Source organism: Manacus candei, unplaced genomic scaffold, assembly GCF_025592945.1.
Source record: "Manacus candei isolate 608988 ecotype Guabito, Panama unplaced genomic scaffold, ASM2559294v1 h1tg000067l, whole genome shotgun sequence".
Lineage (NCBI taxonomy): Eukaryota > Metazoa > Chordata > Aves > Passeriformes > Pipridae > Manacus > Manacus candei.
This window is the reverse complement of record NW_026138115.1, coordinates 2,903,967-2,916,503: the sequence shown is the minus strand read 5'-3', so window position 1 is coordinate 2,916,503 and position 12,537 is coordinate 2,903,967. Positions and strand designations below refer to the sequence as shown.

General features: G+C 45.5%; 1 protein-coding gene across 1 annotated transcript; it reads left to right on the top strand.

Annotated features, from left to right (window-relative positions):
- The first annotated feature begins 1,467 nt into the window (after nucleotides 1–1,467).
- UBR7 (ubiquitin protein ligase E3 component n-recognin 7) lies at nucleotides 1,468–12,139 on the top strand. The gene is given in 13 exon segments (XM_051806749.1): nucleotides 1,468–1,504; nucleotides 1,753–1,797; nucleotides 1,800–2,386; nucleotides 2,541–2,674; nucleotides 2,898–2,958; nucleotides 4,030–4,125; nucleotides 5,242–5,295; nucleotides 6,467–6,572; nucleotides 6,881–7,065; nucleotides 7,629–7,760; nucleotides 8,150–8,312; nucleotides 9,157–9,218; nucleotides 10,009–12,139. Coding segments are annotated over 13 exon segments (1,755 nt in total). The 3' UTR covers nucleotides 10,102–12,139.
- Nucleotides 12,140–12,537: the final 398 nt, after the last annotated feature.

Below are 12,537 nucleotides of genomic sequence, written 5' to 3'. Positions count from 1 at the left end.
AAACCTCCCTAGTCTTCCGAGTTGGTCTTTTCTCCTTAGATATGACTCTGTCCTATCTGCCAATAAAATACTTCCTTAGAATAAGAGTACATAAAGATGTCAATGATACGTTTACTGGACCTCATTTCTGACTCCCCCCCTCCCACCATTTCAAATGAATGCAGACAATTTTGTCCTCGTAAAAATTATTAATTTATTCCCATATTTTGTCCTCTGTATACAAGTCACAAGATTTGCTCACTTTCCATAATACATAAAAAAATTATGTCAGCAGAACACATGAAAATTAACCCCCAAAATGTTTTTCCTACTATTAAGTCAGGCAGTTAACTTCTGCGAGAGAAGACTCAGTCTCTATGGACTGGCTATCAGGAGTGTTTTATACCTGTTCACAGAAGCATGCACCAAACAAAAACTAGGAACTAAAGCAGCATTGACAACTTGCCCCTTGCAAGAAGATTGTTACACTAATGACATTCTGCATGCTGCATTATCATTAAAAAAAGATCATGCTGCTTAGCAGAGGGATTGGGTTATGCTGATTCATACAGCCAAGAACTGTTACACATAATGTACTCACAGGTGTTGCTGAAGTATTTAGACCTTCTCCTCCTCTAAAATAAACTACAGGAACCAGTGTAGAACACCACTACATTTCCCTTAGTTTATGTCCAATTTTGGTTTTAGAAAGCTTTTCAGAAAAACCACTCTGCTTTCTTTTTTCTTGTTTTTAGGTAATGTTGGGAGTTCTGCATTAGGAGAATATTAAGCTGTGATGTTCCCTTGACTTAGCTACCAAATGAGCTTAAAATCAACCTGGGTAAAACTCAGTGAGGGAAGTAAGTATATAAAGATTGAATGCTGCATGAAAAAAAGAGGCAGGGGAAAAAAGCTATTTGGAGAAAACAGGCTTAGGACAAACAGTGGTTTTTGACTTGTGGAATAGTAATTATCAAAGTCACACTGACTTGTCACTTTCCTGGCCGATATGAAACCTGAGTTTTTGAAACCAAGATTCCCAAGTCTTTGTATCTACTTTGTCTGACTTCTTCCAGGAAAATACTTGATTGATGGGTGACTAAGCCTTTCAGGTAGGCAAAAATAATCTTCCATTGTACAGGAATAGACAGAGTCCTACACATGTTTTTTAATTTCGATACTGTAGTGGTCATATATTGCTTCCTCTCCATGCAAATTCTCTTGTACCATTTTAAGCTCATATTTGACAAAATAACTTTCCAGACTTTATTGCTTTATTTTAAAAGTTAAGGTCACATGAAGAAATACTGTGACATGGAAGAAGTCAATAAAAACATGTAGCAATCAGACTTTTAAGAAAAGTTTTGTATTTGTCAACTAGTTTGCTAAAAAGTACTGTCAGTGTAACACTGTCACCCCATAAACAACACGCTGCTCACGCCCAGGCGCATCCTTTCCATACAGCTTCCATATCAAAACAGTGTTGGGATGGGCGTTTCGGTTTTAAAACAGGAGCAGCAGCGCCGTAGGAGCCGTCCCGGGCACCGGGCCCGGGGCACTTACAGTCGGTTCAGCGGAGCGGGGCTGTCTAAGCGCACACCCGCCGCACAGCGCCGCCCTCACGGCTGCTGCACCTTCGTCCGCTTCGGGGGCGGGTCATCGCCGCTCGCCGCCGTGTCCACGTTGTTTTCGTCCTCGCCTTCATCCTCTTCGTCGTCGTCCTCTTCGTCGTCGTCATCCCCGAGAGCACCTGCCGGGGTTGTAGCGGGTGAGCGGCGGGCGGTGTCCCGTGTCCGGCGGAGCGCCCCGGTCGCGCCCGCCCCGCCACTCACCGCGCCGCGCGCCGCCCGCCGCCTCCCGCTCCTCCTGCACCAGCGGCGCAAGCAGCTCCACCACCCGCTCCTGCAGCTCGGACAGGGCCCCTCGCAGCCTGCGCAGCTGCGCGGCCTCGCCCCCCTCCGCCGCCGGGTACGGCACTCGCACCGTCCTCGTCCGCCCGTCGCGGCCGCGCAGCTCCGCCACCAGCTCGGTGCCGGCCGCGGGCTCCGCCATTGCCGCCTCTCCGCCCCCGTGCCGGGCCCGCCCCGCCCCGCCGGTCACGTGCCCGCCGCGCGCCCGGCCCCGACGAACCGCCCCCGGTCACGTGGGGCGCGCGCGATTCCGCTTCCGCCGTGGCGCCCCCTGGCGCCTCCCCGTGCCCGCGTTTCCCGCCGCGCTTCGCGGCCCGCGCAGCCCGGACATGGAGGCGGCGGCTCCCGAGGGCGCCGAGCCGGGCAGCGGCGGCGGCAGCGGCGCCGAGGAGCCCGTGGTGTCCCTGGCGGAGGTGCTGGCGGAGAACGAGGAGCTGGAGAAGGAAGCGCGGGCCGTGCTAGGGGGCAGCGACCACGAGCGCTGCAGCTACTCACAGGTGGGGGCGGGGCCGGGGGGGCCGCGGGCTGGGGGAGTGGGCGGGGCCGGGGGCGGGGTGGGGCAGAGGGGCGGGGGCGCGGGGCGGGGCCGTCCCTCCCCTCTCCCCCCGGCGCCCCCTCATCCCGCGGGCGGTCGGTCGGTGTCTCCCGCAGGGCGCGGTGAAGCGGCAGGCGCTGTACGCCTGCAGCACCTGCACGCCGCCCGGCGCGGAGCCGGCGGGGATCTGCCTGGCCTGCAGCTACGAGTGCCACGGCACGCACCGGCTCTTCGAGCTGTACACGAAGAGGTACGGACGGGACGGGACGGGACGGGACGGGGGTGAAGGGAGAGGGGCGGGGCTCGCGTGCCGGCGGCGGGAAGGCGGGGGGGAGCACGCGCCCCCTCAGCCGCCAGCGGGTCCCTCACAGCTCCCGTGGCTCCCAATAAACTCCTGGGAATTGTTATGAACACAAAACCCAGTGCGTTCTCGGTTAATAAACCCCCCTGAAACGCTGCGTTTTTCTTTCCAGGAATTTCCGCTGTGACTGTGGGAATAGCAAGTTCAAGAATCTGCAGTGCAAGTTATTCCCGGTGAGTTCAGGCGGGTTTTCAGACGTTCAGAGTCAAAATAACACACTCCTGGGAGGCTGGTGCCTCGCCTCAGCCGGTGCTGACTCATGCGACGCCTCCAGCCTTCCTAGCAAGTTAAGAAAGGAGGGAGTATTACAGCAGGAGAGGGACCAAAGGGAAATGTTGAGAGGAGAGGGAACGTTTGGTCCTTGTCATCCGTGAATGCAGCAATTGCTGTGCTGCCAGCAGCATGTTGAGGTGTCTGCACTGATATATCTCATTAGTTTTAAGCTGGTTTCAGAAGAATCTTTTGGGCTGCAGTTTTGAAGTTGCGTTAAGGAGATTTAAGGCTGTGCTGCTGTCAGAGACAGTTTCCTTTCCTTCTTAGTGCCCTAATATTTTTTGACAGGTTGTCACCAGAGCCTACTGATGTTTTTTACTGTATTAAGGTGCCTATGCTTTCATACTTGGTGGGTGTTTTGAACTTGCCAAGTAGTTGGTAATCTGTGAAGCAGTGACAGGACGCTGCTTAGCTTGCCTACAGGGTTGCTCCCAGGATAATAACAGTCCAAATGTAGAAACAGTCAGTGGTTTTGTGTATGTCCGTTTTATTCTGGGAGAACTGGGAGGGATCCAGAGCTAGTCAGCTAAGCTGCAGTGCAGTGATCCCTGCAGAGACAGGTGTGACAAGTTTAACATGTTAGTGTTTCTCATTTAGATGAATCCATTTAGTGAAATGGATCAAGTGGTTTTTCCTTCTGCATCAGTCCAGTGCAAAATCAACTGTACAGGTTAAGTGAACTTCAGCATTTGTCCATTAATCTGTCTGACACAGTTGTTACAAAGGTGGGCAGACTGTTTTTCCTCTTTGCTTTTCAACTTCAGCATTCCTCACATGCCCTGTTTGTTGCTCACTTTACAGCACAGGTGTCTGGATAATATGTTTCTTCTTGGATATTCAGGCTGATGAATGTGATGATTGCTTTTAGGAATTAAGGTGGAACAGAAATTGGTTTTTTCCAGATTATGCATATTTTCTGTCTTTTGTTTTTCACTGCATTGTCTATTAAGACACTTCTTCCTTCCTCCCAGGAAAAGGGCAAGGTGAATGCAGGAAATAAATATAATGACAATTTCTACGGATTATACTGTACTTGTAAAAGACCTTATCCTGATCCTGAAGATGAGGTAAGAAATACAAAACACAGTAGCAGTCGTATATAGATGGTATTTATGCAAGATACTGTGTAAAGAGTGGTCACTGAGCTGCTTCGTAAGGAAGATCCCACTTTAAGAAATCTTAAGTTCCATATTGGTTGTCATGTGCTGTATAAAGGTAATTAATTCTTTTCTTTTTTTTTTGATGGTAAAATATGTATATGCCTTAAAGGCATATGAGGAGGACAAACCATCATTTGGACAAAGTGGTGCTGCAGTTCTCTGCTTTCCCCTCTCTGGAGTTGTAGAGTTCCCTCAGGGGATGGGTTTCTCATCATCTTGAGAAACATGTGAGTGCAGAATAAGCACATTGCACATGCTAGGAGAGACCAGAACCTGCTTCTGGTGCCTGCAGCTGTACTCTCACAAGGCTTCTGGGATGGGGAGAGTCTGTCTTGTAGCACTGGCTTTAGCTTTCCTTTACAGTAGCCAGAACATTTTTTGTCTGTTTGAAGTACTAAAACACAGCACTGGGTTTGCATGTGCTGTTTGCAGTCAGAGAAGTCAGGTGTTTTAAAGAATAAGGAAGGCACAAGTCTTTCACATACGAACAAAAGTATTTTATAAACTCACCTCTGTGAAGTGCAGAGATAGCTAAACATCCCTGAAGAGGTCATTAATAATTGTTTCATAACAAAGCAGTTTGTACTGAGCTGCATCGTGACCAGTTAAGTTCGGATTCTGGCATTCCTATACAGTCCTGTTGACATCATGAGTATCAGTATCTTCCTTCTGTTGAGCTACCTGTTCATGCATTTCTGTTTACAGGAAGAAAGATACCAGTAATGTATTAACTTTTATCAGCTCTTTGTGTGAGAAAGTCTTGCCCTGCTGGGAAAACAGATTTTGTAATAATAAATGGGAATTTCCTCAGCCTTCTTAGTATGACAGATGACATGAGCTGTTGAACCTGGGGGAAGTAAACTGACTGGTGAAGCACTAACTACTTATTAATGGCAGCTCCCTGTGGGGGGTGAAGAGGGAAATGCAATTCACCCGAGCAGACTTTATATAATACTGCAGTTTGAGGCTTGTGAAAGATTCTGGAGGCTGTTATTAATGCTAATAATATGACTGTTCATCTAGATTCCAGATGAGATGATCCAATGCATAGTTTGTGAAGACTGGTTCCATGGAAGGGTAAGGAAACCATAAATAGCAGAATTGCCATTTGCACAGAAATGAGTTAGTGCTGGTTAGTTGTGTGTGGTTGTTTTTACTTGGGAAGTTTGCTGTGGTTCTCAAAACAGAGTATTACATGAGTTTTAAGGTATTTGTTTTCATTCTATGCAAAGGAACATTGAAAGTCTAATCTTGCACTGCTGTCCAGTCCAGAAACACTAGGAAGAGTCCTACCTTTTTGAAGGTTACCACTTTGGAATAAAGTAATAGCTTTATAGCTGTCTCTTTAATTAGAAAACTCAGATCAGTACAGTCGGTGAGGAAAAGATTCTTACTGAGGCACACCATTATCAACTACCTGAATAGTTCTTCATTCAAAATAATGCCTTTTAAACTTCTAATTCATTTAAGTAGCACATTCATTAATGTGCTGTTCGTTCCTGATTTGGAACTTTGGGAAAATGTTTTAAAAGCAGCCCAGCACTGTGGTGAGTGTCCTACGTAATGGGTAAGCAGTAAGAATTCAGCCTCTTGTGCCTCAAAGGGCACGAGTGAAATTTCATGTTTGAAGTTGCAAGATCAAAGAGTACTAAAAAATGATGATTGGCTTCAGTTATGTGTTCTGTAGATAAACTGTTGGATTCTTTTGGTTAAGTGTGGGAATGAAGACTCTTGTGCTGCACACTGTGAACTTTAAAGGAATGCTTTTAAAAAGAAAGCCACTAAGTGCTTTTGATTGCCCAAATAGTTCTCACCAGTTTATGGAGAGCTTTGGGAGCTAATTCTTGAGTTACGTATGTTATCAGTATGAAGACTTTACAATCTTTTACATGTGAGGAAGAAACTGTAAAAAGTCATTTAAGAGTTGAAATGTGCAGTATGCAAGAGCTGTCTTCACCTTTCCTATGTTTGGGACAGTTTAGCAGAATATTATTTAGAAATGAGATTTCTGGGTATGTGGAAGGCATAAAAGGGTGTAGACAAACAAAATTATTTGAGTTTTTCCCTGGAGTTTTTATCAGCTCTTTCCAGTCTTCACATTGTTCTAATAGTCATTGTAGAAAGTTAGGAGAAGTGTTTGCTTGTTCTGAAAATGTGATGGCAGATGATGTTTTCCTTCCTCTAAACCTGGAGTTGAGTCTGTTAATTTGCAGCAGATGCTTCACTACTGTGTGCTTGTTTCTGACAGCATCTTGGTGCCGTTCCCCCTGAAAGTGGAGACTTCCATGAAATGGTGTGCCAGGCCTGCATGAAGCATTGCCATTTCCTATGGGCTTATGCATCGCAATTAGCAGGTAAAGCAAATCAGATCTTAAACTGTGATACCCTCTTCCCTCTCCTAGGGCTTCCTAGATTTTGGGAAGCAGAGTGTTTTAGAATGGGGTATGAGAGGTGAAGGAGACTATGGTGAAAGAAGGAGCAGTTTCTTTCTATACCTCAGTCACTGTGTGTTTGGACAGCTTAGAGTGTATGCAGGACCTTGCAGTGTATGAGGGGATCTAGGTGCTCTCCAACACTGCACTGTGAAGCAGAGAGAACATCTGTGGTGGCCTGTATGTTGTCTGGCACAGTATTTTCACTTATGTGGGTATGTATCTTCCAGTTCCTCCTTTGACCAAAGTGAACTCTCTTGAAGATGAAGGGATTGTCCTGAAGATTGAGGAAAGTGAAGAGCAGAAAAAAGAAATAAAAAAAGAAAGTGGAGTGGAACACCAAGACACAAAGGAGGAAAAGCAAACGGAACAATTCAATGAACCATCCACCAGCTCTGGGTCTACCTGTCCTGAGGTAAAGTGTGCCTTCTTTTCTGACCTGCACAGCTTCATACTGCTGATAGGTGAGGTGAAGCCCACCTCGCTCTGCACAGGCTCAGGGAAGGGGTGAATGCATCCAGTCTGTTCCCGTGTTCCTCTTCAGTCACTGACACTTCAGACGCGCAGTCTCTGTGGAGCACAGTGTAGGATGTGGGACGGGGCTGTCCAAGGATGTGGTGTCTGTTTGCAGATGGGTTAGATCCGTCCCTTCTTGTCAGCCAACTGGCCTGGACACTGAGGGGACTTCTGTTTGTTATTACACAGGGGTATTATGTGTTGTAACTGCACTTGTGTGATGGTCCAGCTCTGAGTTCTTAAACACTTACAGCTATTGCAGAAAATTTCTACAGAAATTTCTAGTGGAAATTGCTAAAACCACATCAGAACCCTCATGTGGATGGTTATACAGGTTTTTTATAAAAATAAATGTCTTTGAGACAAAAGAAAAATCTTGCCTAAGGAAATGGACGTGCCAGAAAGAACGGAGTGTCTTTGAAGTGATGTTACAGGGTGCTGAACAGCCTCATTTTAATTCAGGTAGTTACTAAGAGTGAGGAACCAGTCTGCAAGCTGAAGGAGCTCCAAAGCAAGCCATTCTTGAAAAAAGATACTGCTACCTTTTGGCCATCGAACTGGAGGAGCAAATTATGCACCTGTGAAGACTGTTTGGTATGTATGCTCTCTTCATTACCATCACTGCTCTGGGAGAGGCAGGGAGGAGCTCCCAGAGAATCTTTGAAGAGCTTTAGGTAAAATCTGTGTAAATGTTCTTACTCTGCATATAAACACTGAAAAACCCCTTCACCCCACCTAAAGAAACACACTGATTCCTGTGAATTAATATAGCACAAAGGAGCTTCTAAACGTTTGTATTTTCTTTGTTGTTTAAATCTAGGATTGCTTTGGAAGTTGGTGTGGGGAAATGTCTGAAATGCTGGATACAAATTTACCTGATAATTGCTGTTCTTTGTGACCTTGAACACAAAAAGGACTGGGGGAGAGCATCTCCCACCTGAGAAGTTTTGTCATGTAAAAGTAAATTTTACTTTATTTTCCAGAAAATGTATTCAGACCTTGAAGTCCAGTTCCTGACAGACGAATGTGACACTGTCTTGGCTTACGAAAACAAAGGTACCAGTGACCAAGAGACGGAGAGAAGAGATCCTTTAATGGACACCCTTAACAGCATGAACAGAGTTCAGCAAGTGGAACTCATCTGCGGTAAATACAACTTCATTTTTAGAATATGCCTTAACACTTTAACTGAACAGCTTCCCACAAGAGATTAGTATCAGGTCTTGCAGTGTAGTGTCAAAGCTATTTTTGAAGTAACATGCAGACAACTGACAGGTTGCACACCTCAGCCAGGATTACTCTGGAGAAGTCGGTCCTCTCTGGCCCATTCTTACAACTTCACCTTAGAGCAAGACACTAGATGGTGTGGGAACCTTCACCCAGTTTAACATCTTAGGTACTGTATTGATTGTAATGTATTTAATGTGTATATTTAACATCAATTTGCACTTATGCTGTCTAGCTTATTTATCTTACCCTGTTCTGCTGTTTGGCAATCTCCTGTCTAGAGAGTGCCAGTCAGGTGTCCCCTGCAGCTCTGCTGCAGAGAATATTGACAAAGCATTGCTGAGGTATTTTATACCTGGAGCTGTGTTTCCCTCTTGGGTGAGGGCTCTGCACTCTGGAGAGGACAGTTGGCCAGTCCTGAATTACAGGCTGGAACTTTCTGCCACAACCTATGCTGGCTTTTGCAGTGTCTTTTAATTAATTGTACTAATTCATTCACTGAACTCTATACATTGCTCTGAAATCAACACAAACAGATAGTCACACTGCATAGGTTAGTCTCAAATTATTAGGCTTCTCATGTTTACCTGGACTTGTCTTTTTAATTATTATTAATTATAATCCAGTTCAAGCTTAGATTTGTCTGAAATAAACCTAATGAGTGACAAGGAGTAGAACAAGTTGTCTGCTTGAGTCAGTGTTAAACTAAAACTGGATATCTTACTGTTTTTTTGTTTTTCTTTGCTTTTGCTTTGCCATTCAGAATACAATGATTTAAAGACGGAACTGACAGACTATCTCAGGAGGTTTGCAGATGAGGGAACGGTAAGGGGCAACTTCCAGAATTTGTTTACCAGAAAATGTGTTTTAAAGAATTGTTGAGGGCTGGGTGCTGAATACTAGGATGCTGTGTTGTAATATTTTTTCCTGTCTCTTGGAGTTGCTGGTGCTGCAGTAGAAATTAGAAATTCCTGATTTCATTGGAATGTAACAGTTATATTTCCTTAATGACATTGCTGAGAGGTAACGGGGACTTTACAGAAATCTGTTTGCAAAGTACTAAGAGCAGTTCTTACATTTAAAGGAAACTCCTGTTGCTCTAGGAGAAGTAGTCAGGGAAAAAAAGTTCTTAAATTTTCTGGTTTTTCTTAGATTGAATTTAAACCCTTAGAAGAATAAAGACTACCTATGATTGTCAGTCTTGTCAGTTGTTTTCTTGCAGGAATGCACCTGCTATTATTCATTAACACTTGCATTTTGGTGGCAGATTTCCTGTATTGCCATTCATAGTTACATAGGAATGAGACTGAAATGAGCTAATGAAGATCTTTCTTTGTGTTAAATTTTCTTATGGTAAAATCAAGAGGTCAGAGTACCATTGGGAGCTTTGCTCCATGTGTTTGTTCTACCTTAGGGGAACTCGGTTCCCTGTTTGTATTCTGTAGTAGAATTTGGGCATTAATCGTCTCCTTTGGGTGCAACAGAAGAGCTGTATCAGAGAAACTTCAGGATATTTGCTTTCCTGTGCTTTGTGTATTGCATGTGGGGGTAAAAAACGGGATCCTTTAATTGAGCTCTTGCACTGCACCAAAACTTGGGTTTCATGCTCTTCTAGGTGGTTAAAAGAGAAGACATTCAGCACTTCTTTGAAGAATTTCAGTCACGGAAAAGGCGACGGACTAACAGGATGCAGTACTACTGTAGTTAGACTGAGAGGGTTTGGGTCTGAAAGGACCACTGGGAAAACAATATTCACTGGCAAACAGAAGAGGCATCTTCAGTATCTCAGTATATCAGCTTCTCATCAAAATCCAGCTGTCCAAGAAACATCTTCATTTTGTCTCCTACTTTATTTGTAGCAACTAAAACATGTTCTTAAAAGGTTCTTACCATTGCAGTTAGAGGGATTTTGGTACCGATCGACTTTGCATTCCCCCAAAAGCCAGCCTTGTCTCCAGGGAGAGTTGGCTTGTTACCAGAACAGTGTGTCACTGTTTGTTCCCTGTAGCCTTTCACCCTTTAGCCTCCTGTCAGTGCCTAGAGCTGTAGTCTGTACTAAACCCACGTGGGCTCTGCCTGCCCTGCCCTCCCCTCTCTGCAGTGCAGGGAACGAGCTCCTTGCTTTCCTGCTGTAAATGGCTCTGTCTCGCCCTTTGGGGTGCAGCAATTCTGGCCAGGGCTTCCTGCACCCAGGAGGTGTCTGTTCCTGTGCAGGGCTCGTGGCTCCTCAGTGGCTGGAGCGGGCAGAGTTGTGGCTGTGGGTGACCCACGGGTCCCTCCAGGGCAGCCAAACCACGTGTCACTGCTGCCTGCTCGCTCACTGCTGGGGAAGCGCTCCCCGGGCAGGTCAGAAATGGGGAATCAGAGGTTAGGCTTGATGCAACAGAATGTTCTATCTGGTTTTATACATTCAAAAACCTGTTTCTAATATTGTACAGTGATATTTTACATGAAAAAAATTGTCACACGATCTCAATTCACTTATTAGAATATAAACAATATCTAGGAGGAGGTACTGAATTACAAACTAAGCATGGGGGGTTTGTTATAGGACTTGTAATGTGCTTTGAGTTCAAAAACTAGCCTACAGCAAATTATTCTACTTCATAAATGTTGCTGAAAACCCTGAAGCATCCTGGTATTTTGCTACAGTATGAAACATGATCTTTTTATAACCACTGTGATAAGCATGGGAGATGTTTCACTGACTTTTAAGACTCTACACTTAGCTGCAATTAAGAATTGACTTTTTGTAATTTTTGGAGCCTAATGTAGTTTTTAGTTTTCTTTATCCTCAGCCCCCAAAACATACATTAAAGTTCTAGTTTTTGAGGATTTCTATACCGTGGGGTACTATTCTGCTTCTATGTTAATGATTTTTGAGAACAAAGACCTTTATCATTCTCACTATTAACTGTTTCTGACCACTTTATTTACAAAAACTAGTTGTAGCATAGAGGCTCAGCTCATCCTTTTCATAGAATTACAGAATATGCTGAGTTAGAAGGGACCCATCAGGATCATCAATTCCAATTCCTGGCCCTGCACAGGGCACCCCAAGAATCCCACCATGTGCCTGAAAGCATTGTCAAATGCTTCTTGAACTCTGTCAGGCTTGGGGGCGTGACCACTTTCCTGGGGAGCCTGTTCCAGTGCCCAAACACCCTCATACCCAACCTAAACCTGACTCAGCTTCAGGCCATTCCCTCAAGTCCTGTCACTGGTCACAATAGAGAAGAGATCAGTGCTTGCCTGTCTTCTTCCCTTTGTGAGAAAGTTGTGGACTGCCACACTGTCTGTCCTCAGTCTCCTCCAGGCTGAACAGACCAAGCGACCTCAGCTGCCCCTCTTATGGCTTCCCCTCCAGCCACTTCACCATCTTTGTTGCCCTCCTTTGGACACTCCAATAGTTTAATATCTTTCTTTTATTGTGGCACCCAAAACTGCCCCAATATTCAAGGTGAGGCTGCCCCAGTGCAGAGCAGAGCGGGACAATCCCCTCCCTTGACCGGCTGGCGATGCTGTGCCTGATGCCCCCCAGGACACTGTTGGCCCTCCCAGCTGCCAGGGCACTGCTGACTCATTCCAACTTGGCATTGATCAGAACCCTCAGGTCCCTTTCCTAGTTGCTTTTAAATTTAACTCCGGGTATTGTACATGCTGTTTTTTGGTAGCAACTGTTACAGGAGTTGTAACTGCACATCTAACTACAATATAAAAAGAATTAAAGAACTGTTCAATCTGTACTGTCTTGTTTTTTTTCACTGCTGCTGTAGTGTTTTGTTTCCAAGATCCAGGCAGACACAGGGAGCCCAGTGATGACCAAGATACATCCCAGGGGCTGAGTCAAGCCCAGGATTCCTAGACCTTTGCCTCCACCTAACCCAGGTGTGAAACAAGGGCTTGCATCCTGCCAGCAAGTACAGGAAAAAGCAGGATGGGGGTATGTTTGCTCTGTATTGCTGTTTTTGTAGTTCACTGAAGGGGTGAGGGAGAGGGGGCCCAGAGGCAATCATTGTCCTGGGTTCCAGCTCGGAGCTCAGATCACCCTGAACCCAACACCTCGCTGTTCCAAGCTGTGTTGTTCTCCACAATAAATACACACAAGGAGGCCCCAGGGCACAGAAGTGCTGCAGTGAGGCCC